General features: G+C 43.2%; 2 protein-coding genes across 2 annotated transcripts; both read right to left on the bottom strand.

Moving 5' to 3' along the window:
* Positions 1–477: 477 nt before the first annotated feature.
* On the bottom strand, positions 478–15,022 carry LOC137780808 (carboxyl-terminal PDZ ligand of neuronal nitric oxide synthase protein-like). Its single transcript, XM_068569084.1, has 10 exons — positions 14,406–15,022; positions 13,507–13,578; positions 10,955–11,047; positions 10,805–10,863; positions 10,603–10,711; positions 8,191–8,320; positions 7,577–7,704; positions 3,482–3,643; positions 2,592–2,760; positions 478–2,243 (listed from the first exon to the last, which is right to left on the bottom strand). The coding sequence occupies exons 1-10, from the start codon at positions 14,508–14,510 to the stop codon at positions 1,738–1,740; spliced, it is 1,533 nt and encodes a 510-aa protein (XP_068425185.1). The 5' UTR covers positions 14,511–15,022; the 3' UTR covers positions 478–1,737.
* Positions 15,023–23,916: 8,894 nt separating this feature from the next.
* Positions 23,917–25,373, bottom strand: rgs5b (regulator of G protein signaling 5b). The gene is made up of 5 exons (XM_068570938.1): positions 25,234–25,373; positions 25,022–25,111; positions 24,853–24,914; positions 24,582–24,745; positions 23,917–24,464 (listed from the first exon to the last, which is right to left on the bottom strand). The coding sequence occupies exons 1-5, from the start codon at positions 25,275–25,277 to the stop codon at positions 24,288–24,290; spliced, it is 537 nt and encodes a 178-aa protein (XP_068427039.1). The 5' UTR covers positions 25,278–25,373; the 3' UTR covers positions 23,917–24,287.
* Between the last annotated feature and the right edge of the window lie 2,225 nt (positions 25,374–27,598).

The following is a 27,598-nucleotide window of genomic DNA, read 5'->3' as shown; positions in this document are numbered from 1 at the left end:
CACGTTGACCGTGTAAAACAACGCCCCGAATAGCCGGACGTTCGGCTCTTTAATACACGGTTTTCCGTCATCAAGATATCGTAAGCAAAGTCACATTTATATGGCTCTAACATGTCAAGAGGAGGAGAATCCCGTGTTCTCATCTCTTCTCACAGAAAGAGACGTGCAACGTCCAGTCTGCTTCTCTAGTGTCGACATACTGATAAACAGGCGTGTGTGTTGAGGAGTGCAGGCGTGTGACTGAAGTTCCCTTGAGAACCGGACATTTCTAGACACAACTCCAGCCGCATCTGCACATTGGCTGCTGACCTCGCTAAACGAACCTGAACTTCACTAGACATGAATATGAAAAGCATCACACGGGTGAGTGACAGCAGGCCGCGTTTGATAAAGGCATTCAATTCCACACACAGAAACATTGATTTAAGTGCACTTTAATTCTTCGTACACTTCATGTGAACAGACACAACTTGGCGCGAAATGACAGAGGAATGTGGAGACAGCAGACAGATTGTGAGAGCAGGAGAGCAGTGAAGAGGTGACAAGCTTAAGGGAAAAGAGGGGAGGAGAGGCGAGTGAAGGAGAGAAAGAGGGAGGGAGGACGGCCAGGAAGAGATTAATCGATTTTGGAGGGAGCTCAAAGACACGTCCTCAGTGATTCAGAGATCTGGCTCGCAGTCAGCGAGGTGGAGCTGCTGCGACAGCTGGCCCTCGAAGCATGTGAAGGAGTCCTCGTACGTCTCCATCTTTCTCTGAAATTGGTACTTCAGGAGTTTTCAAGCAATTCCTGTGAAGGGTGGCGCAACAGTGACCAAGCAGTTTGTGGCTGCCGCAGTACAGCATTAACAAAGGATACTTACAGTAAGTGGTACCTGCACACAGTGAGATGTTTGCCTCTGAGACGCGGCATCATTTCATCAGAAAGAGGTCTTTTTATAAGATGAAACATAATCTAAATCATGGCATGCATTTTATGCATTGCATATAAGTTAATCAAACGATATACAACGGATTGAAAAGAGAAAAAAAAGACTTTGAGAGATACATATTCATTTTTGAACCCACGTGTAATTACAGATAACGCGTCATTGCAAGCACAGGAAGGTTTTAATATTCACACTCCAAAAAATGTGTTAGCGTAACCAGACAGACTTGGCAAAGGGGTCTTTTCTTCACAGATCCTCATTTGAAAACAGCAAAAAAAACCGACCACATTCAAAGCGGATTCGTCACAACTCCATGAACATAGACACAACCACAGTGTAACAAGCCCGGCGAGTCAGGAAACCAAACGGATGTAAAGCACAACAATCATCAAAGTGACACGCACACGGTATGTAACGCACAAACCAACAGAGATGTCCAGAGAGACACATCCTAAAACACTACAGTGTTTATGCTTTCTGACAGGTTTGAATAAGGCTGCACTGGGCCAAATTATTTTTGGGGATGGGAGGGGGGGGGGGGGGCAATAGAGTCTTACAGTCTTAAACATTATAGGATCAAATGTATCAATTCATTTATACTTTCTTTATCTCTGTTTCTATTACAGAATCTCCCTCAACTCATATAAGTGGGACATTTTCTCAGTGCACATGAAATCCAAACAGGAGGTGAGTGAATCAGTCGACGATGCAGTTTACTGATGTCGCAATCACGAAGTCCTGTAGATTCAAAATGTCTGCTGTTTCCCATTGGGCTGGCGCATCGGGCAATGTGCGGCTTCAGGAGCAACCTCTACACTGCCATCTCGTCCCCTAAGCAGTCCGGCAGACACTCCGTGTTCAGCACGTTTAAAAGTCGAGCGGCGCCGTCGGACCCCGCCCCCTCCCCCTGGCCCCAGCTGTCCCGGTCGTCGCTCTCGTCCGTGTTCGATTCGTACTCCGAGCCGATGCCCGACTCCCTGAACCGGAGCAGCTCCAGGGCTCCCAAGACCTGCTCCCCGAGCGGCGAGCTGTCGTCGCTGGGAGTCTCCCCCGTGTCCCGGCCCTGCTGCTCCTGGATGTCCGGCCCGCGGGAGGAGAAGCGGAAGCACTCGAGGCGAACGCCGCCGCCGCCGCTGAGCCCCAGAGGGCCGGCGTCGGCGCCCAAGGTGCCTGGCGAGCAGGGCCCGAGGAGGGCGGAGACCCAGGGACTGTCTCCATACTGGACCTGGGATTGAGCTGCGAAAGGGCCCGTCGATGAAGAAGAGCTGGAGGGCTTGGGGCGGAAAGTGATCTCCAGAAGACTGTCCTGGGAGCCCACTGAGGACGGAGAGAGAACACCAATGTCGGAGAAAAGACGGCGAGATTTCATGTGAGAGTGATGACGTTTTGCGCCGACAGGATTTGATAAATCAGAACTACACGCAGGCAGAGAACATTACTGGATCCTCTGAGAGGGCGGCCAGGGGATAATTAATTACGTGCCAGAAGTGGATGAGGAAAGAAGCCTTGACGACAGGAAGGAGGCAAACTTAGAAAGCGACAAAGGGCAAAGAAAAAAACATGATATATATGACACAAATTCAAGGAAATAGATGATGATTTATGGCAACCAAAGAAAAGAAAATACAGCCGGAAAAAGGAGAAAGAAGGCATATTTCCACTCACTCGATGTTAATTGGCCAGCAGCTTTAAGCTCCAGTTCCTGGATCTGTTTGACCAGCAGGGAAATGTGCTGCAGCAGGTCGGTGTTCTGCTGCAGCAGCCGCTGCACTCTGGCCTGAGTTTCAGTCCGCGCACACACCTCCACCGACAGCTGCTCCTGGAGGACATGGACCTGCACAGGCCAACACACACACACACACACACACACACACACACACACACACACACCAGTAAGAGGCAACCTGCTCATTAAATTCCTCGACGGCGCCGAGATTTGGAGTTTGCGAGGTCAAAAGTTTCACTGCACTCGACAGTAATGACTGTTGACACTGGGATCGTCCAACGTAAGCTGCAAACTCTAAAACTCAAAGGTGCTTCGCTTCAAATCTTCAAAGGCCGTGACATCGTGACTATTTCATTTGAAGGAGAGAAGTGAGAATGTAATACCCTGAAATGACTCACCACACCCCAATAAACACACGACTGATTAAAAATGGAAACAGTGCATCAATCTATTATCCGCAGGAACGTTTTGTGTCGAGCTTCACAGCGTTTTCCAATAAACCTAATTAGGGGATTTTGATGTGCATCTTAATACCGCTGAAGTTCTAATTGTTCCTTCGGTTGTCAGGGGCTCATCAAACACACATGCTCTTTAAATAGATGTTTTTATGTTCACCACTTTGGTTCAGACTTAGACATCCCAGCATACCTTTGACTTTGATGATCCCCTGACTTTTAGGCACTTGCAAATGACACGGTAGTACAAAATGTAAACCATACTTTGGTGTTTCATTTTTACCTCTTGACTTGAGATTTCATTAAACATGTTTTTGTTTGTCTTCATGTGTCACAGGTGTGGAGCCACAGGACACATTAACTGGCATCAGTACCTGCTCTGAAGCTGCCAGTGCCTGTTGTTCCTGCTGCTGCAGTTGTTTCTGGAGGAGCTGGACCTGGAGCTCTGCAGAACATGGAGCCTCTTCAGCTGACTGACCCGACACAGAGGCTCCAAGGATGGGGGAGCCCAGCAGGAGAGACGGGTCACCAGACACCTAACGCGGATGACAGTCAATTTGGATCGACTTACTCGTGGTGTCAAGAATTTAACTGAGGTTTTCTTTCCTGTTTCGCTGGATCGATCAATCACCCACAAGACTACAACTCATCCTGAGAAATACAAAAGAAGACATCGCAGTCCAGAACGTGATTGCTACGTCTCTTTTAGGCAGAAAAACAAGTATTTTGCAGGTTGCAACTTCAAATAAAGTGAAAACAAAACAATATCCCAGTAAGCGTACATATATAGCAGTGTTAGAAAAGAACAGTTAAGTGTAGGGTAAGATAGCCAACCACCCAAAGTAATGTAGCAAGTGTAATGTGGAAAGTAAAACACGAAAAGCTTGTGTCAACAGTAAGACATCTAAAGAAGCTGCAGGTCGGAGCTCTTGGGGGAAAGAGGCAGTGAAGACGTTGCGGCAGCAGCAAGACTGTCTCCTTTCATTCTGATGGAAGGATCCACAAATTACATATCGCCGGGACTGCTTGATGTTCGAAGCCTTCCAGAAGACTTTCTGTGATGAATCCTTAAAAGCCAGTCCCTCCATTCAGTGCTACTTCAGTGAGTGAATTCATTTATGACATTTTCCAAAAATAACCTCACACAGCACAAAAAATGTGATCCTTTGTTCTCCAGAGAGCTGCAGAGAGATCAATGCTATATCCAGCACGTCAAGTGATATGAATACAGACCACGTGAAGGATGAGTTGTATTTCACACCAAAGGAAGACCGATATAGACACTGTGGCTTCTCTGTTGGACTGATGTTGATAGGATTTTATATTGCTGTCTGCTTTTGTTATATAGATTTCTACATGAACACTTGAACTGTGAGGTGTGTGTAGGAATAAGAGCTTGGTCACCCAGGGGTGGAAGTAACGAGTGAAATGTTCTCTTGGTGGAGAAAACACTTTTTTGTGTATTTAAGAAATGACTTTTAGTATTTAAGTATTGAGTTTTTAAATGTTAGTAGGCCTCTATTAACTAACTAACTAACTTTCTGTCCAAAAAAAAGTAATGGAATGTAAAAAGGGATGCAAATCTGCCACTGCAGCAGATTAATGAAGCATATTGTCTTTAAATGAGAAAACTGTCATAAAGTCATGATGTAGCCATAGACTGTATGGACGTAAAATACTGTGGTACAATAAGTGGCAGCATGCAGTCTGTAGTCCGCCATAGAAGAAGAAGAAGAAGAAGAAGAAGAAGAAGAAGAAGAAGAAGAAGAAGAAGGAGAAGAAGAAGGAGAAGAAGAAGAAGAGGAAGAAGAAGAAGAAGAAGAAGAAGAAGAAGAAGAAGAAGAAGAAGAAGAAGAAGAAGAAGAAGAAGAAGAAGAGGAAGAAGAAGACGACCTACAGAAATGCGATATAATAAACAGTTTTTGTGATTATACCTACACTTAGGGAACAAAAAAAGGACGGGATGAAGCCTAATGGGACCCAGAAACCGACCGAACATGTTATGGCTGGAGAAAGAAGGAGCAGAGGAGTTGAACCGCAGCAGACTGAGGAGGACTTCTCTCCATCAGACAGGTGAGTACAACGAGCTCGCAGTAACATTGGTTACCATAGATATCAAACATGGCCGAAGCCCTCCAGAGGAGAACATTGCTAGGCAACGTAGACGTGCGCCTGTGTGTGCACGTGTGTGTGCACGTGTGTAACATGTTCGGCTCTGTGATGTTTCACTCTGCTGTTGTTTGCAAGAAATGTCAGATTGTTTGTTTCATGTGGCTCCGGCTATTTTTTCTTTTGGCAGCTGTCGCAGCGTCCATAGTTATTTATTGTTGTTCATACTTGTTTATTGTCGTATTACAGTTAAGACCCCAGACGTTATATGAGCTTATTTATAACACTTGTATATAATTGATGATCACAGGCTCCCATGTGTCTGTGGAGTAAAGCAATTAAGGGCTCTGTGGTACGATGTAAGATGAAATGTTAATGCACTCTATTATGTTGCAAAATTGCCTTCTTTAATAACCTATTTTATATCCCCCACCCTTAACTTTTAAAGGTGTATCATAGCAGTAACATCTACTCATATTACCATAAGTTTAAACTGACCTAATGTGACTGTTATGTTTATTTCACTACATTTTTACTGGAGTAAAATGTCTTTAAAGGGATGCTTCACTTAATTGAAGTATTCCATTACATTATACCGGGACATTTACTGTTGTTTTAGACCTTTAAATCATGTCTGCTGCCATTGAAGCTGCAGACTGAAGGGCAGTGGAAACATGTGACACGTCATACATTTTATTCATCTCCAAAATTAACTCACTATTTATTTAGATCTCGATACTCCCGGTGGAAATATCTTTTCTTTAGACGCTAAATGCACTAAATGCGAGATGTGGAGAGTCATTTTAAAATAATCATAAAGGGACTCCTTTCACATGCATGTTGCCGTTGCATCCATTGTTAAATACATATATTCATTGCAGCAGCTTTAAGTCCTCGTTGTTGAGAGTAACACTTGGAGAGCTGGGCACTGATTAAGGATCTACAACACAAGCGTGACATGACAAGTCAGTCATTCTGCTCTCATCATGTCAAATTAATCTCTGGTCCAGAGTAGCATCATTTAATCTAATTGTGAAGACGGTGTGTTCATGGGGGTTTAATCTATAAATAGATCTGCAGATTGACTGGATGGGCTGCGGCCTGGACAGGTATTATGACTCACAATTATGTGAGAGTGCTGCTGTGAGAAGAGCAGCCCTGAGTGACACGCCTTATCTCTGTTATGTCGGATGGGAGATCAATATGGTGGACTCGGTGGTCATCAACGCTCGACTGTGAAGGACACTTGACCTTCAGATTACACACAGAGGAGGGATAAAGAGCATATGGGAGCTTGACATATGAAATACTGCTGTTTGATTGTGGCAGAATTCTATAATAACCTTCTTGTTTAAATAAGTAAATAATAAAGCATGTTTTTACAGGTAACCCTTTCATTAAACGTAATATCCATCAAGTCAAACCTCCAACACAAAACTATAAAGCGCCACAGAGACTCGGTTTGGAAATGAGTCGACAGTTATCGGAGAGCAGATATCTGCTTGCTCAACATCTCAGAGCATCTCCAGAAAGCCTTTCTATTTTTTAATGAATAAATCATATGACCTCGTCAATATTGAAGAGCTTCGTGGAGCATTTCTTCACACACGAGCCTTAAAGACAGCTCTCTGTACATCCCTGCTCATGTTCATACAACTCCGTGCGATGCCAAACCTCTGGGACCCTCCGAGAGCTGCAAACCTCTCAGAATCATTTATTACTAGGACATTTCTGACTTTATAGATGAAAAATGTTCCAGAATATTGGATGATATGCGCTGCCAAAATGCGACCTGTTGGTACTCAGACGTTTCCTCTGAAGGAATGAATATATGGAACTGCAGCAGGGACCAAGAGACGGATCTTAACTTGATCGTGTCATGTCTGGGTGGAAGAGCGGAGCAATTAGTCAATTAATTATTTTCTCGTAATTGTAATTGATTAATCATTTAAAGGGAGACTCCAGTTATTGAGTATTTTACACATTAGACAATTGTGCCTGGTTTGTTTAGAATTATACAGTATAATATTTTTTATGAGGATGAAGGAAGTTTTTGGTTTGTGGACTGTTGGTCGCACAAAACAAGTGATTTTGAAAAGTTATATTTTGGGACATTACCAAGAGCATCTTTAACTATCTTCTTCCACTGTCTAGAGCGATTCATTGAATCATTTAGAATATAAATGGGAGCTTAATAATGCTAATTATGAATAAGAATGTGTTTGTTGCAGCCATGTACTGTCGCTGCTGCATCACGCAGAGTAAAGACATAAGGATCCATAAATTAGACCTTGCAAGGTAGTTTTAAAAAAAAGAAAGAAGCAACACTGGAATGATTTGAAAGGACTTGTGTACTCAACCTTCTCACTGTTACCGGGGGCCTCGTCCCTTTTGCTCTTCCCCAGGTCGGATGAGGAGACGCACTCAATGCTCTCCTCTGTGGTGGCGTCGAGGTCGGTCTCTTCTGACAACGCAAACCTCTTCTTTGCTGCAGAGAGAGACCAGATACATAGAAAAGGAGAGTTTGCATGCAGCTCTTCCTTTGACTGGCTTTGTAGATTGCAACATATCCAAAGGCAGTGACAGCCACAGCGGCAGGCAAAGAGCCGGCAGAAGCCCACACACGAGCGAGGTCTTTAATCAATGGATCGCCCCGACCCACCAAAACACAGCTGCAGCAGGGCAAGCTGCTGAAGAGAGAGAAAAAAGATCGACAATGGTGGAAAATGGCATTTTTTTCCTCGAGGTGTGCTCAGTTGCCACTTTGTGTTTCTGTCGGGGCTCAGGGTTTCAGTCTGTGATGGAGAGAAAGACGAAGAGGAGGCCCTGGAAGTTTGTGTGTTGCTGTGTGAGGAGATGAAAAGATATTGTGTTTGTTTGTGACAGGAGGGAGAACAAGAAGGAGAAAGACAGAGATGGGAGGGAGAAGGAGGTTTGTGGATGCAATTTGTGTGTGTGTGTGTGTGTGAGTCACCTGGCACGGCCTCCGATTCCTCCGCCTTCCCCTCCTCATCCTCCTGGTCATCGCTTTTCTGCTGCAGGGTCAGCTGGTGACACACATCAAACGCCTGCCCCACCGTCCGCACGATCCTCATGGCCTGCGACTGCGAAAGCGAGGACACAGAGGAAAAAGTCTGTTGGTGAGTGTTGAGAGCCGGGGCGGCGGCGGCGGCGGCGGGAGGAGGGCAGCAGCAGCAGGAGCACAGCAAGGGAGGATGCATAAATGAACGGGCACAGTGGGGGAGAAAATGAGACGCCAGGAGAGCTGCACAGGAAGTGGATAGATGAACTTGTGTGTGTGTGTGTGTGTGTGTGTGTGTGTGTGTGTGCTCACGTTCAGAGAAAAAAAATATGAAAAATAGTAGCAGGAAGAAATGGGGACAGTGGGGGCAGACTGGCTGGTGAAAAATGAAGACGGCGGGAAAGAGCAGGGGAGATCGGGACCAAACTTAAATCGGAAGATATTACGAGCAGTTTGTCCTTGTCTGTCTGCTTTGCATACTTTCTGCTGTCATAGTGATGGATTGGTCTATTTCAGAGACACTTTGAATGCAGAGGGAGTAAAGACTGAGTCTGCTGTTATTGCTGGAGACTCAGGAGGTGCGTCAACATCATCAGGTCATCAATTAGGGACAGTTTAACTGGCAATAACTTCAACAAATGAGTACACTTTTACTTAAAATAACACAATCGCCATGTGTCCTATTAAACGTATTGTACTTTCCTCACTGTGTTTGTATGTATGTTTATCAGCGATGGCTTGTTAAAGGTGTTGTGTTGAAGAGCTGAATGGATTGGTCAATTAATAGAAAATAAATCAGGAACTACTTTAATGATTATGTCCAACCTTCTCAGTGTCTTTGGGGTCGCTGGTCAGACAGAACAAGTGACTTCACCTCGGCGTTTAGGCCGTTGTGACTATTAATCGATAACGAAAACAATCATTAGTTGCAGTCCTAATGTGTTTAAATTGTCTTTATTGTTTTTGTAATGGCTTTTAAAGGTTCTGTATATATCAGGTCATCAATATTAGTCGTAGTATTATAGATTGAATATATCTATTTGTCCTGGCTTAAATGAGGCACGCAGGCAAGTAAATTCAATGTGACCTTCAGGACAGCAGCACTTCTAAAGCTGTCCATGTCCTCACTGGAGATGGGTTTTTGTGTTTTCTGTATTGAATAGTAGCAGATGAGTCAACATGTCGATGTAACTCAAGTCTGAAAGCAGTTCAATCCTGTGAAATAGCAAAAAAAAAAAAATATAAGAAAAACAACAAAAGGAACAAAAGGGATGAAAATGATTTTCTTCAATCACATTTTGCTCCATTGATTTAATTTAGTTTTTAAACTGCCAGGTTACACTAGCAGCCCTCCCGAGGCCAAAAATAAAAGGATCTGTTGGTGCACTGAGCTAACATCTCAGCCCTGTTGGGCCGCGACACGCCGTGATGAAAATAAATCAAATCTCCTCATATCAGCTGGTCCATCTCCTCCCACTCAGCACACATGCTTGGTCTGTAACACCGAGATAAGGCTCCGTGGCCCCTGGGAGCTAGTCAGGCACCACTTGCTGTGTGTCCCTGACGGTGTGGTGGGTGTTCATTCAGCGGTGGTGAAAATGTCTTAAACCGCTGAAATAGCCCCACTTCTCTTCTCTTCCCACCAGGATGATTAGTATGCAGCTTCACTAAGTCACTGTCAGACTGGTATCCATGGTGAAGGGATGGGAGTCAACCTCACTGATGCTCCGTCTTTGTCATGGAGGAGAAAAAAATGTCCCTGCTTCATATGCGGACATGTGAAGATTTATAAGCATTTTAGCTCAACGCACACAAGGAGGTCTGACTCTCAGATGTGCCATATGGGAAGAGCAACAGGATACAGAGACAACAGGCATTATATCTTCATTGGAAGCTGTGTGCAAAGCATGGAGCTGGAAACAAAACCGTTTGACAGACAGGCGGTGATTACTGGGAGGACGCAGCTCGAGATCTTAAAATAACAACAAAATACACAAAAATACCAAAATCGTCGTCTCTTGATGCTTTGCAACCTCCCCCGCCTGACCTGTTGCTCTCTACAAGAATAAATGCCAGAACTTTCTTTTATTGTGTTTGACTGTCACTCATGACTGAAACATAACTTGAATTGATAAATCTAGGAAGGAATACATAATAATTTCTTTACAAAACTAAATGTACTTCCAGCAACAGTTTTCAAATGCAGTAATGTTTTTTCCCCTCGGAGCTGACGAGGGAAGAAGCTGACGAGTGAGCCGTCTCATCGCTCTGTCTGCATGTGCACAGTACGGATCAGGAAGTGACGTTAAGAAAAAACAATATAGAATATCACAAGACTTATCTTTTTAATATGAGCAGACTTACTTTCCTCTTTGACTTGAACACGTTGCAGCGGAAGATGTTGCTCTGTCCTTCCCTCGCTATGTAACTGAAGATCTTCAAGTCTTGGGCATCATGTGAGACATAGAAGATCCTGTTAAAAGGAATATGATGCACAATTTTTCATTGGTTACTTGCTGCCAGGTTATTTGGTGTCTTTTCAACAACAAAAAAATGTAATACCGACCTGTAGATTGGATCCTGTGTCACTAAGATCGTGTTATCATCCCATGACCATCCTTTTCTCTGTTACAACACAAAGACACATGTGGGTCGACGGTGCTAAAAGTGACAAAAAGATGTCATTTAAATAAAAGGTGCATTTTACCGGACTAACCTTCCTCTTTTTGCGCAAAAGCACTTTGACAAAATCGGTAGATACGACAATGTTGACCTTCTTTTTCTTTATATTCTTCAGTTTGAATTCATACTGTGAAAAAAGAATAATTAAATTAACACTTAAGGTTGGCAAAAAAGATACCTCAAGTCGTTCAACCAAACCAAACCGATTATTATGCAAGGTGTGACTGGTGTTAAATACCATAGGAGCCCTTTACACAAGATGAATTCAATGTTTGAACAGAGGGAATGGGTCATGAAGACAGGAAGATGACGCTTTTCCTCTTCGGGTGGATGTGAGATTGAGTAAACACTGTCAGTTTCTGACTCCGGGAGCTGTTTAAGCTTTCAAAGTCAGACTTCCCAGAGGGAGGCAGACATGTGTGGGACACTTTCATCCCCGCCCGTGATTAATGCTCCAGCCTGTACCCTGCGCCGACACTGCAGGCTCCGACTCCAAATATCAGGGCCCAGAGATCTAAGAAGAACCGGGATTCATGGGAAATAACTTGCTTTGAAAGCGCAGCATCCAACATCAGATGATTAATTGATCAGATGGAGTTCTGTGAAATATTTTTTTTTTTTTTGCGGCAAACGACCCGCTCTGCGCGACAGATTTGGATATTCTCTGTCATCCTTTTCTTGGGTTTGTGTAAAAAATAACAACCTGACGCTGTCTTTTATTTCCAGCAGGATTTGGAACTGTCCTCACACCCTTATATTGACATTTCACAATCAAGGAAAATCTCGCCGGAAGTCAGAAAAGGGATTGTTTCACATGACAAGTCGTATCTGGGGATTTAAGCCCTGATGAATCTGGTGCAATTTATCTCTAAGCCTGTGTGATCTGTGTGTCGCATCCTGCGAGAAAGCATCTCATTAGTAGAATCAATGGGCCATTCCTTGTCGTACGCTCGTATTCATTCGTTGTATTGTTGTGTGCGAGGTTTCTTCTGTTGTCGAGGCTCAGGTGAAGGACGCAACTCCCACAGTGTGTCCAATGTCCTCCAGGCCGAAGCAACCCCATGCTAACCGGGACGAGAGGACCATCCATCTCCACGCACGCTGCCGTCAAACGGGAGATGAAGTGGAACGCGTGAAGTGTTTTTAAGTAGATACGTTTTCATGCACATCCGCCCCCGAGCATGTAGCTAATGCTCCACAGGTTGCGTCAACTCACCCCTCGCCTTATCTCGAAGCCGCCGTGAGTGCTTTAAGGACGAGTCAGCTTTTGAATATTCAGAGTCCGTCGACCCAGAAGCAGAGGCTCTTAATTGCTGTGCCTCTGCAGCACTCACCAACAGCCCCCGACTCTTTTTACACACTCGCTTTTAAGCTATCATCTTTAATCTCGCCCCCGTCTAATATCCTCTCTAATATATTGCTGTAGTTGCTTTTTTTTCCCCTCAAATTTGTCTCTTAATGCATTTTCTCTTCTTCTATTTTTTGTTCTCCTTCTACTTATTTTTTTTTTTACTTCGAAGCTTTGCAGAAAAGCATCTCGTCTCCAGATAAAAGATTGATAACATAAGACATTATATAAAAATGTGTTTTTTTATTTCTTTATTTTATTTTTGTTGGTCGGGGAGGGAGTTTGTTTATAAAAAGAATGATACTGGTGACTTGAATGCTGGGAGGGAGGAAGAGAGGGGGGAGATTTTTTTTTAAAATCTATCACAATTGCACTGTATTTTTGTGTACTTGCCTTAATTAAAAAAAAAAGAATTTTATTTTTATTTAGGGGACAGATGACACATGTCCTTGACAGCTGTTGAAAATCCAAGGTTTTCAACAGCCCTTGGATTACCTCGTTCATCATGTGGCTACTTTTTTTCTCCATTTGAGCTGCTGTCAAACGCTTTAATAATGCAAAAAAAGTGAAATCGTTGAGATTCCTGGAGCATATGCGAAGCGAGGACATTCAAACAGTATCACTACATCTTTCACTACAAATCACTACAAATGGCCGTTATACTGCACTGTACACAAGGGATCAGGATTAAGAGTTACTGGGTGTAACTGGCGATGTGGCTGACCTCCGACGGACTCAGTGACTCGGGTCTTCAGATTAGATCCAACAGCTGACAAGCAGCTAAATCCTCTCCACCCTGTGCTTCTCCAGAACACTGCAGTGATGTGTAAATGACAAGGCGTCGCAACGTTTCCTGTGGCCTTGTCCGGTCTAAAGAGGGCCTCGAGAGGGGACGCTTGTCTTTCAGATGGCACCATACATAAACCTGCACGCTGGATCTCTCCTCAGCCATAAAATCTGAGCGGTCCTATGAATTGTGCCGTGATTTAAACCGCTACTGACAACCCACTGAATCTGCTGAGTGTGTAGTTACGCAGAGTTTGTGTGCAAAAAAAGGATGTTGAGGGGAGTGAGGACTCTCTGAGCACCGTGCACAAGGTGAGCCATAACACACAGGAGATGTAGAATAAATGTTCATGCACCCGCATCCATCACTTAATGTGTTGAGACTGCTGTTGTCACAAGAGTCAAGTGCAGCTGTCTGGTTCAGGGAGATCACATTTTGAAAAGTTTCTTACTCTGATTCTCCTCATTGCGGCAACTATCTCCATTCGGCTCCCGGGGCGACCCACCTCCGAACTGCCAATGTACTGCAAAGTGTAAGAGAAAGGTTTGAAGACTGACAGTTTGAGGGAATGAATGCTCTGCTGATTACTTGGAGAGTGCCTGGCGGGCAGATTGTTGATGGCTATTGTAGTTTTGACAGCCTTTTCAGACATTTTTGGGAAATATTCCTGGGTGAGGAAATCGTTGCGCGCTGGAGCTGCAACGATTAGTCGTTCAGTAAATCCACAGAAAATGTACTTATTTGATCAGTTGTCAATTCTCCATCAAGTGTATCACGTATGTGTTGCGTTCAGCCTCTCAACATTGAGAATTAGCTGCTTTTTCTTGTCTTGCATTTGGGTACATTTCATATTTTGGGGATTTTGTATGTCGGTTGGACAAAACAAAACATTTGACACCATCACCTTGGGCTTAATGTGATGTCCATGTTTCTAGTTTACTGATATTTTATAGACCAAACGATTACTTGATCATTAATTAAGAACATCTTGCAGCTCTATGACGTTACATTTTGCTGGGTGCCAGATGCCAAACAACATGACAAATGTGTCAAGGATTCATCAAAAGTTTGACAAATGATGTCATGAATGTATCAAGTTATCAGAAAAAAACAACACTTCTCTCTCTGCAGGTGAGGTAACATGACGAACGCTCAAACATTTCAAAGTCATGCAAAGTGGACAGAAATGCAAAGCATTACAAGGCCAACAAACGCCCTCAGCACAAACCCGTGAAGTAACATGTACACTGCTTGTTGTCACAGTAGCAGCCCTCATCGTAACGTGTACACAGGCGGCAATAACCCACCGCTGCCACCCAGAAAGTATCTGTTGCAGAGGGTCCCCCTTACCTTTGCCTCGAAGCCAACTCCATGCTTGAACACCTCGTCGTTGTGCATGGGGATCCTCAAATCCTGCGCGTCATCCACTAAATTGTACTTGGTTACCCCTGGCATCGCTTGAATCTGAGCGGACTTGCTCCGGACTCCCGTTTTACTACCGCGCCAGAGGACCTGCAGATATGCGCATCACCTCCGGCGCTGCTGCCTCCGCACACACACGCACACACGCACGCACACACACACACACACACACTCTCTCTCTCTCTCTCTCTCGCCGTCACACCGGAGGTCATCCGGGGTTGAGGCGCTCCGGTCGGCTGATGGCTCTCAATTAACGCGCTTTGGTCCTTGATGGTTTCGTGCACTCACCGACCCGCTCCCTCCTGGTCTGAGACTCGACGGAGAAGCTGTACACGCCGCCGCCGCCGGGGGTCCCGATGACGCACGGATCTCAACACATGATTGTTTTTTTTGTGTGTGTGTGTGTTTTTTTTTCCTCGAAGCACCGCGGCGTCAATAAGCACTAATTCACCAGAGTGAAGGATCACTATTCAGAAACAGGAGGCTGTTATTATCCGTGAAACTGGCTGTACGAGCTCTCACTGATGGAGACGGACTCCGCCTGTAAATACTCTCTCTGGAGCGACAGCGGGTGTTTGGTTTTTTTAGGACATCTAGTGGCATCACAGGGAACAAACAATTCCCCAAATCAATCACTCACAGTGGATTCCCGGAGCCCCCAGGGGTCCCTGGAGGTCTCCTGGTTCTCTCATGCACTATAAAGGGTTGTAGCTTATTTGTTTTCGAGAAACTGAGCAGAAGTCTGAAAAAAAATCCGTTTCTCAGATGAAATAACGCAAGAAGCATCAATGCAGCTGACGCAGTGTAACACGTAATTTTAAGCTGGTGAAGCTCCACATATGAAGAGGTGGATTATTCTCACCGTGCTGACACCGACAGTGTTGACCTTTCTTCTGGTTGCCACATGCAGTCTGCTCCTGCAGGTCCATTATAAGGGGTAATTATTGAGAAGCAGAGCTGGAACAATGCAGCAACTTCTTACAGGTTAACTACATCAGCTGATTTTGCAATTCAGATACAACATAAGATATCATTTTCTAAATGGGCATAGATTTGGGGGAAAGGGGATTTGTAAGATATGTTATACAATTTTAAAGCAGCTATGGGCCTTAACATCATTCTACTAATACATATATCAAATAAAAATGTGGAAATGTTTTCATAAAGTGAACGGGGTCGGTCATAGTGATGAACCTACTGAGAAGAATCATCTCAAGAATCTGCATATTCCCTCGACTTTAGAGTGCGTTATTGTGGGTTTCAGCTCATTGTTTATCAGGTAACTTACATGTTCACCGTTGGTTCATCCTCCCTGTTTTTCAAAGTGTTGTTTTCAGGCGCAGCAGGCAGCTTTTAGCTGTAAAACAAACTCAAATGTACACCAAACCTGCTCAGCACAAAACAGCAGACAGACACAGGTGGAGACCAGCTGGTGGAGCAGGCAGCAGGTAAAGAGATGGATGTTTCCCTTGGGGGGTTTCTGCTGCCCCCTAGTGTCCAAATATAGACACACATAGCGATTGCAGGTTTAAGATAATATGGTGAACCAAAGAGTGGCCTGTTCCCAAATCCAGCAGATATGGAGCAACATTTGCATTCATTTATAGTTGTGTTTACTTTCACCTGGTGAAATTAAGTCCAATGTTTACTTCCCTCAGGGAAATCTCTGGCTCTGTAGATGCTAAATGCTCCACTATGTCAGTGAACAGTATTCGTCTGCTGTTTGCTGTTGAGTAGGTAGCATAGGTGAGGTGTTGAGCTCTTATTGGTAAAAGATATGAGGCTGTTGAAAGCAGAACAGTAACAGTAACTGGGGACCTTCAAACAAAAATGGGGAACTGAAAGACGCTTAAAAAAAGGCCCTGAAAGTCTAAGGGGAACTGCAGACTCGGTGATTTATATCTGATTGTCACGATGAGCGACACTTTTCACATCATTTAAACCAATGTTGTTGTTATGAACTTTATTTTTACTATAGCGGTCTAACAAAGTCTTTCACGTTGACCAGTACTTTATTTAGTAATCGGTATATCTGTATACACCCGGCTTATAGGTTTTATTTTCCGTGTTGAGGTACAGGAGTGTTTCATCCACAAACACAAATACCTTCGCCTTCGTTTTCCTCTCACCTGTCAGGAAAATAATACTTCTGTTCTGGTTTCTGATCAAACGTCAGTCATGGCACCTCTCCAGCAGATGGCAACAGAGCTCTTTCAATCGTACAGGAAGTAACTCCACTTTAATAAACCAAGCAGAGGAGACAAAGTCAAGCATCCACTTATATACTCAACGCGCTTCTTTTTATTCTCTGTGTCCTTCTTTATCATTTTGTGCTGTTTTTTTTTTCCATCCAGTGAAAAGTACAGAGAGTCTCCATTAAGGTCCAAATGAACAGAGTGCTCTGTCCCTTCAGAAAATCTCCACCATCACTATTTTTGATGATACAAGACAAAGTTTACTCCCAATTCAAACATTGACAGAACAGAAATACCGTGTTCAGTACTTGAGACCTTTTCCTGTAAATTGTCCCCTTTCAAGTAACTGACGTCTCGCTTGGTGCATACACTTTCTCTTGAATGATGTACAATCTTTTCTTTCTTTGTGTCCAAGTCAGTTTCAAATCTCTCACCTGCTGTTGATTTGGTTCTCGCAATGAGGATCGAGCGTGGCTTCAGTGCATCTTCTCGTCTCTCTCTCACAGCATCCCACTCGCCAAGTCATTGATGGTATTTGTTTGTGAAGAAAAATGTATGAATTCAAACCCATTCATGCTGTAAGAAACCATTTTTTCTCCTTACCTGTTAAGGTTAATGTACTTTTCACTTCATTTATTTCAGTAAACGTTGTAAACATGAGTTTATAGTCTCAATCGCTACTTTCAAGTCTTCTTCAAAACAGTGCGATGTTTATTTGGTAAATGGCGGTAACAATTGGAGTGAAATAGATGATAGAGCTGGGAATGCTTTCGGGGCGTACCTCGTGATTGACAGGTCGCTAACACAGGGTTGCTCAGTCCGGGAGTTATCTGACATGAATGTGTGGACAACATTTCGCGTCAATCCATCCAGTAGTTGTTGAGACATTTCACCCACAACCACAAATGTCAAACCTATGGTGGTGCTATGGAAAAGGTCAAGGGGTCACCAAAGTCACTGTGATTCATCCTCTGTGGACCATGAATGCAAATTCCATCTGATGGTTTTCAAGATAATTTAGTCTGGACCAAAGCTGTGGACCAACTGACTGACATTGCCAATGCTGCTGGCTGAAAACCATGACACACACAGCAGGAGTATCTGTGTGGTCTGACATGTCAAACAGGAAGCAGGTATCAGGGATCAACTGCAACGTGATGAGCGCAGACCGACACAAGATCAACTGTTTGCTCCTCAAAGTTCGACGGCCTTCTGCGTTTCTCAGAGCGGCACAAAGTACAATGCTGACCTTCCCTCAAGCCGCGCAGTTATCGCCACACACACGTCATGTTGTTTCTTCTCACTCGGTCAATCGGATGAAAAGATTTTAAAAAATGCAGCTGCCAGTATTCACGGGATGGTTATTTGTGTACAGACATCTCCTCCGGCTCATGAATGCTCTGTGGGTGTCTGATGAAGTTCCAACTGTTTTTGAGGTTGTTCCTTCACGGGTTGCTTTGGACTTGCTGTTGCGACAGATTGTGAGTTTTATGTCTTCCTCACTCACGCTGAAGACCTTTTACACTGAAAGCATGTTGTTTGTGTGTGTGTGTGTGTGTGTGTGTGTGAGACGTTACTAACTGTGCTGCTTGTGTGCCACCGTGAAACGATCACGGGGCACACGTGTGTCGATATCAACGAGCCAAATCATCCAACGGTGACGCTAGTAGAAGCTAAAGTCCTCAAGTCGAAGAAGAGGTTGATAAAGTAAAGCTGCTGTCATTGTCACTAAAACTCCTGCCAGTGTTGTTTCTGACTGTCAGAGACTAAAAACGGAGTCAAACAGATTTGAATCAAAATCTTCTGACTCGGGTACAGCCCTAAAGCTAAGCTAACCTCTTGGCTTTAGCCTCATATTTACTGTTTGGACATGAGGGCGGTATTTTTCTTCTTCTGTAGCTTTTTGCAATATCAACGTGCCTCAGTTTGACAGCACATGTCATTTGTGGTCGTTCTTAGCTTTTTAGTCCTGTTTTAGTTGTCCAGGCTAATAGCTGTAGCACTTCATATATGTTATATGACTGTAAAGCTTTGAAAAGTTTATATACTTTTTTTTTGCATCAGGCTGTCATATTAGTGGGAGATGTATTCACCTTGAAGCATGCATATTAACGTGGGAAAGGAGTCAGTCCAAAGGTTGGTGGTCTTGTGTCTTAAAACATCTTGTGAGCATGCAATCAGGTGATTTCCCTGGAAGATGGCTCTGACATGAAGCAGCAGAATGAATAAATGACAAAGAAGCAAAATCACATTGGGTTTATTATGGAACACACTCTCACTAAAAGACACTTTAATTCATCCTTAGCACAGTGTTTCTACCTTTTCCAGCCAAAACGCCACATGAGTGGCTCCTACATCCTCCTCCACTCACACCTCTGGGCAAGTTGGGTTTCCGTTTGGTTCTGTCTGATTTGCATGTCTTTGAACTGCAGTAGAAACCACAGGGCACCGAGGATGTCGACTGAGAGAGTCAAACTACGTCCGCTCAGTCTCTCCATCGGTTTTTCCTGGAAATTTAAACTAACAGCGAACATATGTGGCGTTTACCTCACAGAGGTGAGTCATCATTGTTTGCTGCACGCGGCTGGACGCCACGCTGTGTTCATATGGCATCATGTGACGAGGTGATGCAGGCCGAGTGCTTCTCTGTTCTCACATTTCATACCAGGGTTTTGAAATCACTTACAGTCAGATGAAGTGTTTTTGAGACGAGGCGAGGTCTATTTCCAGCAAGTGGACACAAAAGAGTGTATTTATTTAATTTTACGACCCAGAGTAAATTAAAATGAATCCCAGCTCTTGTAGACAGTTGAGCTTTTCAGAGAGGATGGGACCACTCAACAGTGTTCCCTTGGTAACCCCGTAACCATGACTGCAGCTCTTTGTTTTTTTACAGCGCTCTCCCAAGTTGAAGCACCGTTGGCAACACTATTAATAACCACGCACACCACAAATATGCATTTAAATGAGGACGCCGACTCACGTCTACCGGTGCAGTCGGGGGCCCAGATCCGCCGTCGAGCGGCGCTCCGCCTCTCCTGTGGCACGTTGTGTTTCCACCTTCCTCACATGCAGCGCTGTCCGCTGAAACCGATCCGCTTCAGAGACTCTGGTGTAAAACAACACACGGGGCGGTGAGCTCCTCCCGCGGCGGCTCATCCACGTGCGAGACGTTGTTCGTGTTTGCACGACGCACGGTCAAACTTCATCTTTTCTTCGTGGTGTAAACGCATGATGGCTATTTCTGGGTCGCCAGCGTGGAATAAGTGTTTTAAAACTTGAAAACGGAGATTATGCCCAGATAAAGACAGTAAAACCCAGTGTGCCACAGGCATTGATTGGGCAGTACAGTCAGTTTGTCATCGTCATGAGTTGTTTGGCTTCTAGTCGGCCGATGTTGTCCCAGAAATGGTTTGAGTGCAAACCCAACCGTGTATAAAGATAAGAGCAACTCACGTTCAAAGGTGGTAAATGTGATATTCAGAGCATTAAAATAGCAGCAAAGAACAGGAGAGGAACATTTTGACCTTTTCTTTGATAGTGGATATTTAAGAGATGACAGGAAATGAAAGGAGAAAGAAAGAGAGGAGAAATGATATGCAGCAAGTCACTAGTTGGATTTGAGTCAAGGACTTAGATAAATAGAAAGTTAGGGACAGATTTATATTTCAGTTTAACGTTTATTAAAGATTAAGGTAATGCAACCTTACAGCATAATAGAATTCACACAGACGAGTTTCAAAAAAACCCTGTGATTATAAAACCTTGTTTTATAGTTTGACTTGATGACGGTTTCTTGTGGAAGGAACTCCAAAATAAACATAGACGGGTTAAGTTGACCTCCAGATCTCTGTGAAGTTCATTATGTAATCTTTTAAAATTCAGATTCCAGTTTATTAATCTTAATTGATGAAAGAGATTTACTGACAGTGGAAAACGCCGAAGACAACCAGTGTTGTCAAAGTAGGTTTAATGGAGCATGGAACGCATTTAGTCACAGCATGCAGCACTTTAAACAAATTATTTTCTCACTCAGGTCGCCCACTCGATTATCCAGACATACATTTTGATCAGTTTACCCCCCGATAGAGTAATCTCTGCTCTTGTCTTGATAATGTCTTGGTAGGTTTCCGGCATATCTGTTCCTCATGTTTGTCAATAGTGTTTTGACTAACCCAAAGCCATAACATCTTTGTAATCAATCAATTAATGTCATGTATAGTTCAGAATTACAAAATAAAATCCCCTAAATAAATATAATTGCACAGACATTACGTTCATTCTTCACCTACATATGGCGGTTTATCATAAAGATAAGTTATCATCGAATTGAGTCCTGAGTCCTCCTCCTTATAATGTAATTCATTTTATTTGGATATTACTCAGCAAAAAGTGGCATACTTTTTTCGGTAGATGAATTTTTCTGAGCTCTTGCAGCACAAATAAAAAGCATCGGCGAAATAAGTTAAGTAGAAAGTGTTGAGATGTTTTTATATTAATGAAACAACAACACCAAGGCTCTGTAGTTTAAACCCAAGACAGAAAACTGAGTTAGTCCATTTAACCTTGAATAGGGCAGCGCACACCAGATCAACACCCTCCGTTCTCATCCATCACAATAAAACCCCCACACGTATAACACATATTTTGTACTTTCATTTTGCTTATTAGTCACGTCCCCGGTGAGTAAAAGCAAATGTTTCTTTTACTGTAAAAATAATATTTCTTCCTCCGACTGCATGTGTTAGGATTGAAAAAAAAAAATCTTTACAGATTGAAGATGATGGATAGCCAAACTAGATTGTACGCTTTTCTAATAAACAGATCAAATATTATAACGTTGCAAAGCTGAGAAAAGTAATAAAAAAACAGAAACAGAGCACAGGAAATGAGCCTGAAGTCCAGTCACACTCTGACTGGCAATAAATTCAAGAGAAGTCACACACATCACACAGAAATGCACGGCTCGATTTCACTATAGACTCATTTTCTTTGATGTACTCGATGACAGCAGCAAGTATGTGTAGAAGTAGTGAACGTAGTCGTTGTTACATCAACCAGTGGTTTGTGGACTGCGGTTGCGACACCTCGAGTACGCCATCTTTGGCAACCAGTCTGTGAGCATGTTTGTAAGCTTATTGTCTAGTTTACTTTAAATAAAACCATAATTTACTCAATGAACATCATGCTGTATTAAAGAGAACTTGAAACTGCAGCGTTTAAAACCATAAACTCATGTTCACAATGTTTACTGAGGTCATGAATCAGGTTGAGTCATTCATTTCCCATCAGACTTATTGTACACAATCGGACGTCTCGGAGTCGCCCCTTGAGGGAAAATGTAAGAGAAGTTCTGCATTGGCTTTAATTTTCAGGGCGTTGTCGTCTTTAGGAACCCTGCAGCCAGAAGCTACAAGCTTGATCTTTACATTTTGTCTATTTTTTTTTATGTTAATCCAAGTTGATCCAAGCCAAAGTGAACCTATTTTCCTCCAGGCTTCAACAACAATCTCTCTTTTTCTGTCGCTCTGTCATTTTTGTGTTATTTGTGATTCCATCCATCTGAAAGGTTCAAAACCCTCCAGACTGCACCTTCATGGTGATGCAATATAAAGTCAAAACTAACACTCCCAACAAGCCCCGGCCGCCCACATGCTGCCGCACCTGATCAGGTCTCCACAGGCCTTTCTTCTCCAAAGTGTATTCTGCTGTTTGAGAGATTAAATTAGATATGAATCATTAGCGTCTGCCCAACCAGACGGCTGGAGTCAAAGTGAAACGCAAACTTGAACAATATGTGTGTAGCATCAGCTGGTGACAATCACAAGTCAAGTCCATCTGCTGGGCGCCAAAAAAAACCGAACAAATCAGTGTTTCCTCAATGAATCTCAGTTCGTGTCTGTCCAGGAGAGGCCTCATTACACGTCGCTACTGGTCGAAAAGTGACAGAGAGAAAGACGGATGAGTGGAAAGATAACCTCTGTGATTTTTTCCAAGAGTGTAAGAGCGGTGGTAATGACTTCATCCTCGCCTCTCGAGGGGCTGAGTGTTTGATCAGAAGTCGGCTGCAGGGGGGAGAGCGTGAGGGGGTGGCCGTGGCAGACGGCCGGAGAATGGAGGGAACGGGCTGATTTACAGGGAGGAGGGAGGCTGTGACTCAGGCTGCGAGCGAGTAGTAAACAAACGTGCCTGTGCAGGTGGTCGCTGTCTCCATGGCTACTGGCCATTACACTCGGATGCGTCCCAGCCATGTGACCTTATGTTTTTGGATATGTATTTTTTTCACAGCCTTGCACTTCTGCCCTAACTGAGGCTGAGTGCAGCCCTTCGCTGCATGCGGTCCTCTCACGTCTCCTTTCCAGCTGCACTTTGAAATAAAGGCAACAAAAGCTCAAATTAATACACTTTAACAAAAAAAAAAGGAAAAAGATTGATGTTTGTGAGTCAATGTGTCGCTCAATTAGCAACAGCAATCATTTGATTAGCTTAGCTTAGCTTAGCACAACTACTGAAAACAGCTGCCAGGCTAATGCTAACTGTTTCCCCCTGTTTCCAGTGTTTGTGCTAAGCTAAGCTAGACAGCTGCTGGTTGGAGGACAGTATTTATCGTATATACACACCAGCCAAAATACTTGCTGTTGGCCCGTATCCAAGTTCAGGGGTTAATAACATCTCTTCTTTTCTAGTACGCAAATATATACTTCTTATATTTAATTTATATATGTTAGAACTGTAATTGTTAACTTGTATATGTTGTCTATTGTGACGTGTCTGACTATACTATCGGTGACCAAACTATAGTTTCTCCTTTGCTGATTAATGAAGTAATTTAATAAATAAGTTGTCCGACCTAAATTCAATACCTCCTAAATGAACACTTAGTGACCTTCCCTTTTTTTTCCCTCTCCATCATGAAGATTATTATGATGATAATAGCACAAGGACTGACACACAGTGCCATTGTGTCTCCCCTTCACTGTAATGGACGAGGAAAGGAGTCATCCAGACACCCACGTGTGAAGTGGAACCACTGAGGCTACAGATTAGTTAGGGCTATAACGGCACACATGAGCAACTCTTCTACCTCCTTCCTCCCACATTTTTCTGACCTCACTAACCACTTCCCCTTTCTGTGTATGTGCAGTGAAACCTCCATGGTACTAAACAGTCATCACTTGTGGCTGGAAATTGGTAATATTTTATTCAATACACTTATTTTTTACATACAGTACTTCAGATAAAAAAAACCAAAATAAATAGATGTTTCACCACATCATAATAATAATTTAAATCAATAAATAAAGAATCAATAAATAAACATGAATGCCATTGAATTTCTTCCAGTGGTAGATCTGTTGTCTATCTTTTATAATTCACGGCGCTGTCCATGCAGCCCCGTATGTACAGTACAGGCCTCTCTCCAGAGGCGGACCTCGTCTGCAACACAGTCTTTGTCTCAACAGCTTCACGTGCCCGTCAGCTTCCAGCTTGGACGCCAATCTGCGTCCAAAATAACTCCGCAACCTGGCGTGATTCTCCTTGGACTGAGGTATCTGTTCCATGTGAACTTTTCCAGGCTCTGCTCTGCGTCAGCAGGAAAGTACAGTTCAGTTTGTTAGCCTGTCTTGGCATTTCGGCTGATCTCCAGGTACGTGGAGGACTTTAAGAAGCGAGGGTAGCAGTCTTTCTCCATCAGGGTGTAGATTTTATCCTGGGCCAGATTGAAACAGGACAGGTTGGGATGCTCCATGTTCTCCTTTGTGATGGCTTTGGTCACATGGTCAAGATTTACCTGTTGGTGAGCAGAGGATGTACAGAGCTGAGTATCAGACTTTCACAGCGAGACAAAGTGAAGCCAGAAGATTAACAAAGCATCCTAAATAATCGACATAGGCCGTTTTGTATGTACCTCTCGCGGCGCATCGGAGTCGATGAACTCGTCGTAAATGTTCTGTGCCTTGGCGGCCAGTTTTGAATGTTTGGTTTTGCGGTAGTTCTCACAAGCCAAGTAGAATGTGATGTTTTCCTCACTGAACTCTGAGTGCAGGAACTCTCTGAACAGGCAAAGTCCATCTGGAAACCGGAGAGAGTGGTAGGTTAACATCTGGTAGTCGTCTTTCAAAAACATCTGGAATGACTGAAACATTTGCATGGAGGGTGACGTGGAGGATCGCTCTTACTTTGACTTGACAACAAGCTGTCAAACGACTCCTTCCATTTTAAAGGCTCGTCCACGTTCAACCTGCAGCAACAGAGCAACATTATGAGGAGAAGTTCTCGAAATCACAGAGGTCCATTTTGATTTCACTGCACGCTTGGAGAGGGAATTTAAATGTATTTCAATCTTACCTTAGTTTGTCATTTTTCTTTGCCTGGCCAGTGATGCTGTGATTTGACTTTTGGAGTAAACTTCCAAACAAAGCTTTTAGCTCCTTCGCCCTGCAAAGACAAACACGCAGAAAATGTTACAAAACGACTGGGTATGCATATTTTAAATGTGTCGTAGCCAGAAGTAGAAGAACAATACATTTTCCTCCAAAAGATAAAAACATGGATTTCACCTCTCCAGGCAGGTGGTAGGCAGTGATTCAAGTCCTCTGCACATGATGAGGTACGTTACTGCTCGCTGGTGGATATTTCCAAAGGGGTTGACAGTTACTTGTAAAGTATGTAATGTGTTACAGAGTTGTCTTCCTTTCTGTCAGTGAGTGAGCCCTCCGCTGGTCTGCCGTCTGTGTGGGAGAGGGGCTTTTTATAGGCCAGCCCACTCTGACATCACGCCCCTCAGCCAATGAAACGAGACATGTGGGAGGATGAGTAGACTCCGAGACACTGATTTTCCTCCAGACTTCTTCCTCTCTGACTGAACATGTGTGATAGTTACAGCAACTGAATAACTTCACAACTCAATCAGGGTGTGTGTGTGTGTGTGTGTGGTTTTGGGGAGTGTTTGTGTGTGCTCTTTCAATAGTAGACGTTCTCAGTACACAATAATCCCTCGTCTTTTTGGACGCCTTGCCTCATCTTTTAATAGAACATAAGTTGAGACTTGGTTCAACAAGCCCACATGTTGCTAAATTCCAATATGACCTGAATGAAGGATTTGACTGATTCAGTCCTTTAGCTGTAAAATGAGCAATACCACATTGTAAACTGAAAAACCGTGAAATACATAAATAAACCGCAAAAACTGTAAAAAAAAAAAAAAAATACAAATCATAATCCAGTCATAATTATTATCTGTGTGTGTGTGTGTGTGTGTGTGTGTGTGTGTGTGTGTGTGTGTGTGTGCATTACAAGACAAAAACAAACTATGTATTATATTTCTCCAAACAACTTTAAACAATGTCATATTTTTATGACAATTATTCCGGCGGCCCAATCTCAACTATTATCATGTTACACAGAAGAGCTTTCATGGATGTCTGTCTTTCTTTCGAGGCGTGACCAAGCAAAGGTAATCGTGCCTTTGTATAGCCTTCAATTCTATTCAGTTTATTTCGTATATAGCCCAAATTCACAAATACAAATTTGCCTCAAAGTGCTTTACAATCTGTACACGTAAGACATCCCTGCAACTCACATTGGAGGAGTAAAAACTCCCCTAAATAAAGATAGTTAAAACCCTTTCACAGGAAAAAAACCTGAGGGAGAAACAGAGGAGGATGCTTCTCCCCAAATGGACAGAAGCAATAGATGTCATGTGACCAGAATGAGCCTTGGGGTTAAGAAAATAACAAAATCTATTTTCATACTGCAGTGGGCCGCTAACAGTAAACTCTGCTGATGGGTTATTTTTCAATAAGTTCAGAGGAAAATACTCAGGAAAGGTCAAATCAGAGACCTTTCCTGAGAAGGTGGAGCGTTCATTGGAAGTGTCTGAGCCGGCTTCCTCTGCCGGCTGCCCCGAACAATACTTCTCTAACTTTGTCTGACACACATCTGCAGGTCAACAGCAGGTCACAACAGTCTGGACTACAAGAAGAAGAAAAAACAGTCATCCTTTAGTTTAGTAGAAGGGAAGCGTAATGACTTTGGCTTTGAGTTGAATGATATAAATAAATAATTGTTTTAGAGTTAGCCTCACAATCCTCATAATGTGTTCATTTAATGCAATATAATATAAACACTGCAAATATGGGGACAGAAAATATGATTCCAGTATTACTAAAACACAATAATTAAATACATTTTAAAAAAACTGAATAGGAGTTAGTGGCAAACTCTAGTTCTCAAAAGTGAAGCTCATGCTGACAAGCACTAAAGTTGCATTCTTTCAAAATGCCAGCAGGGGGAGACTCCTCTGGTCTCTAAAATGTCTAGAATTAATGTAGCTTATTTTCCTCTCTGACTTTTAATCCTTGTTGCATTTAAAAAAAAGAAAAAAGGATTGTTCACTTGCTGTATCAACACCGGACATTATTATATTATTATTTAATGGATATTAGATATTTAAAGCACTTCCAAGTGGAATTATCTACAACGAGTAAAATCTTGTATGCTGCGTCAAATGGGAACATCCATCTTATATATACTGTGTGTGTGTGTGTGTGTGTGTGTGTGTGTGTGTGTGTGTGTTTTTCATTCTCATTCCTATCGTAATCCTGTTCTTTCCATTAACAGTTGCAGCGTTTAATCTTCGCAGCGATTGGGTCACGTTGAGATTCAACATTCAACCCCATATTTTACGTTCGCATTCAAGATACATATTGTCTGTTTTTCTTTCAACTGTGACTGTTTGCTGCTGACACACGTGTTGCCGACACTAACTACTCTTAGCATTTGGAGGATGCGACTCCTGTCTGTTGACAATGTGATTTTCCTTCAACAACAGAATAGATCCTGATGAGAACTCCAAGGTCATTGTGCACATTGACACCAATACACTGATCCATCCCGTAGTGGGTGCCCTTTTTTTGTGCGTTC

This window comes from Clinocottus analis, unplaced genomic scaffold (genome assembly GCF_023055335.1).
Source record: "Clinocottus analis isolate CAN_PGR_092001 unplaced genomic scaffold, fCliAna1.0.p SCAF_11, whole genome shotgun sequence".
Taxonomy (NCBI): Eukaryota; Metazoa; Chordata; class Actinopteri; order Perciformes; family Cottidae; genus Clinocottus; species Clinocottus analis.
The sequence above is the reverse complement of the archived record's forward strand: the minus strand, read 5'-3'. Positions and strand labels throughout refer to the sequence as shown.

Bases quoted from the DNA above. Each gene is read 5' to 3' on its own strand.
- rgs5b (XM_068570938.1), bottom strand. From the start codon at position 25,277: ATGTGCAGAGGACTTGAATCACTGCCTACCACCTGCCTGGAGAG. The intron at 24,915-25,021 runs GTAAGATTGAAA...CTGTTGCTGCAG, and splicing joins AAGAAAAATGACAAACTAAG to GTTGAACGTGGACGAGCCTT. The intron at 24,465-24,581 runs GTACATACAAAA...GCTCACCAACAG, and splicing joins ACTCCGATGCGCCGCGAGAG to GTAAATCTTGACCATGTGAC.
- LOC137780808 (XM_068569084.1), bottom strand. From the start codon at position 14,510: ATGCCAGGGGTAACCAAGTACAATTTAGTGGATGACGCGCAGGATTTG. The intron at 11,048-13,506 runs GTAAGAAACTTT...CTTTTTTCACAG, and splicing joins CCGCAATGAGGAGAATCAGA to TATGAATTCAAACTGAAGAA. The intron at 3,644-7,576 runs GTTGAGTACACA...CATCCGCGTTAG, and splicing joins CCCCCGGTAACAGTGAGAAG to GTGTCTGGTGACCCGTCTCT.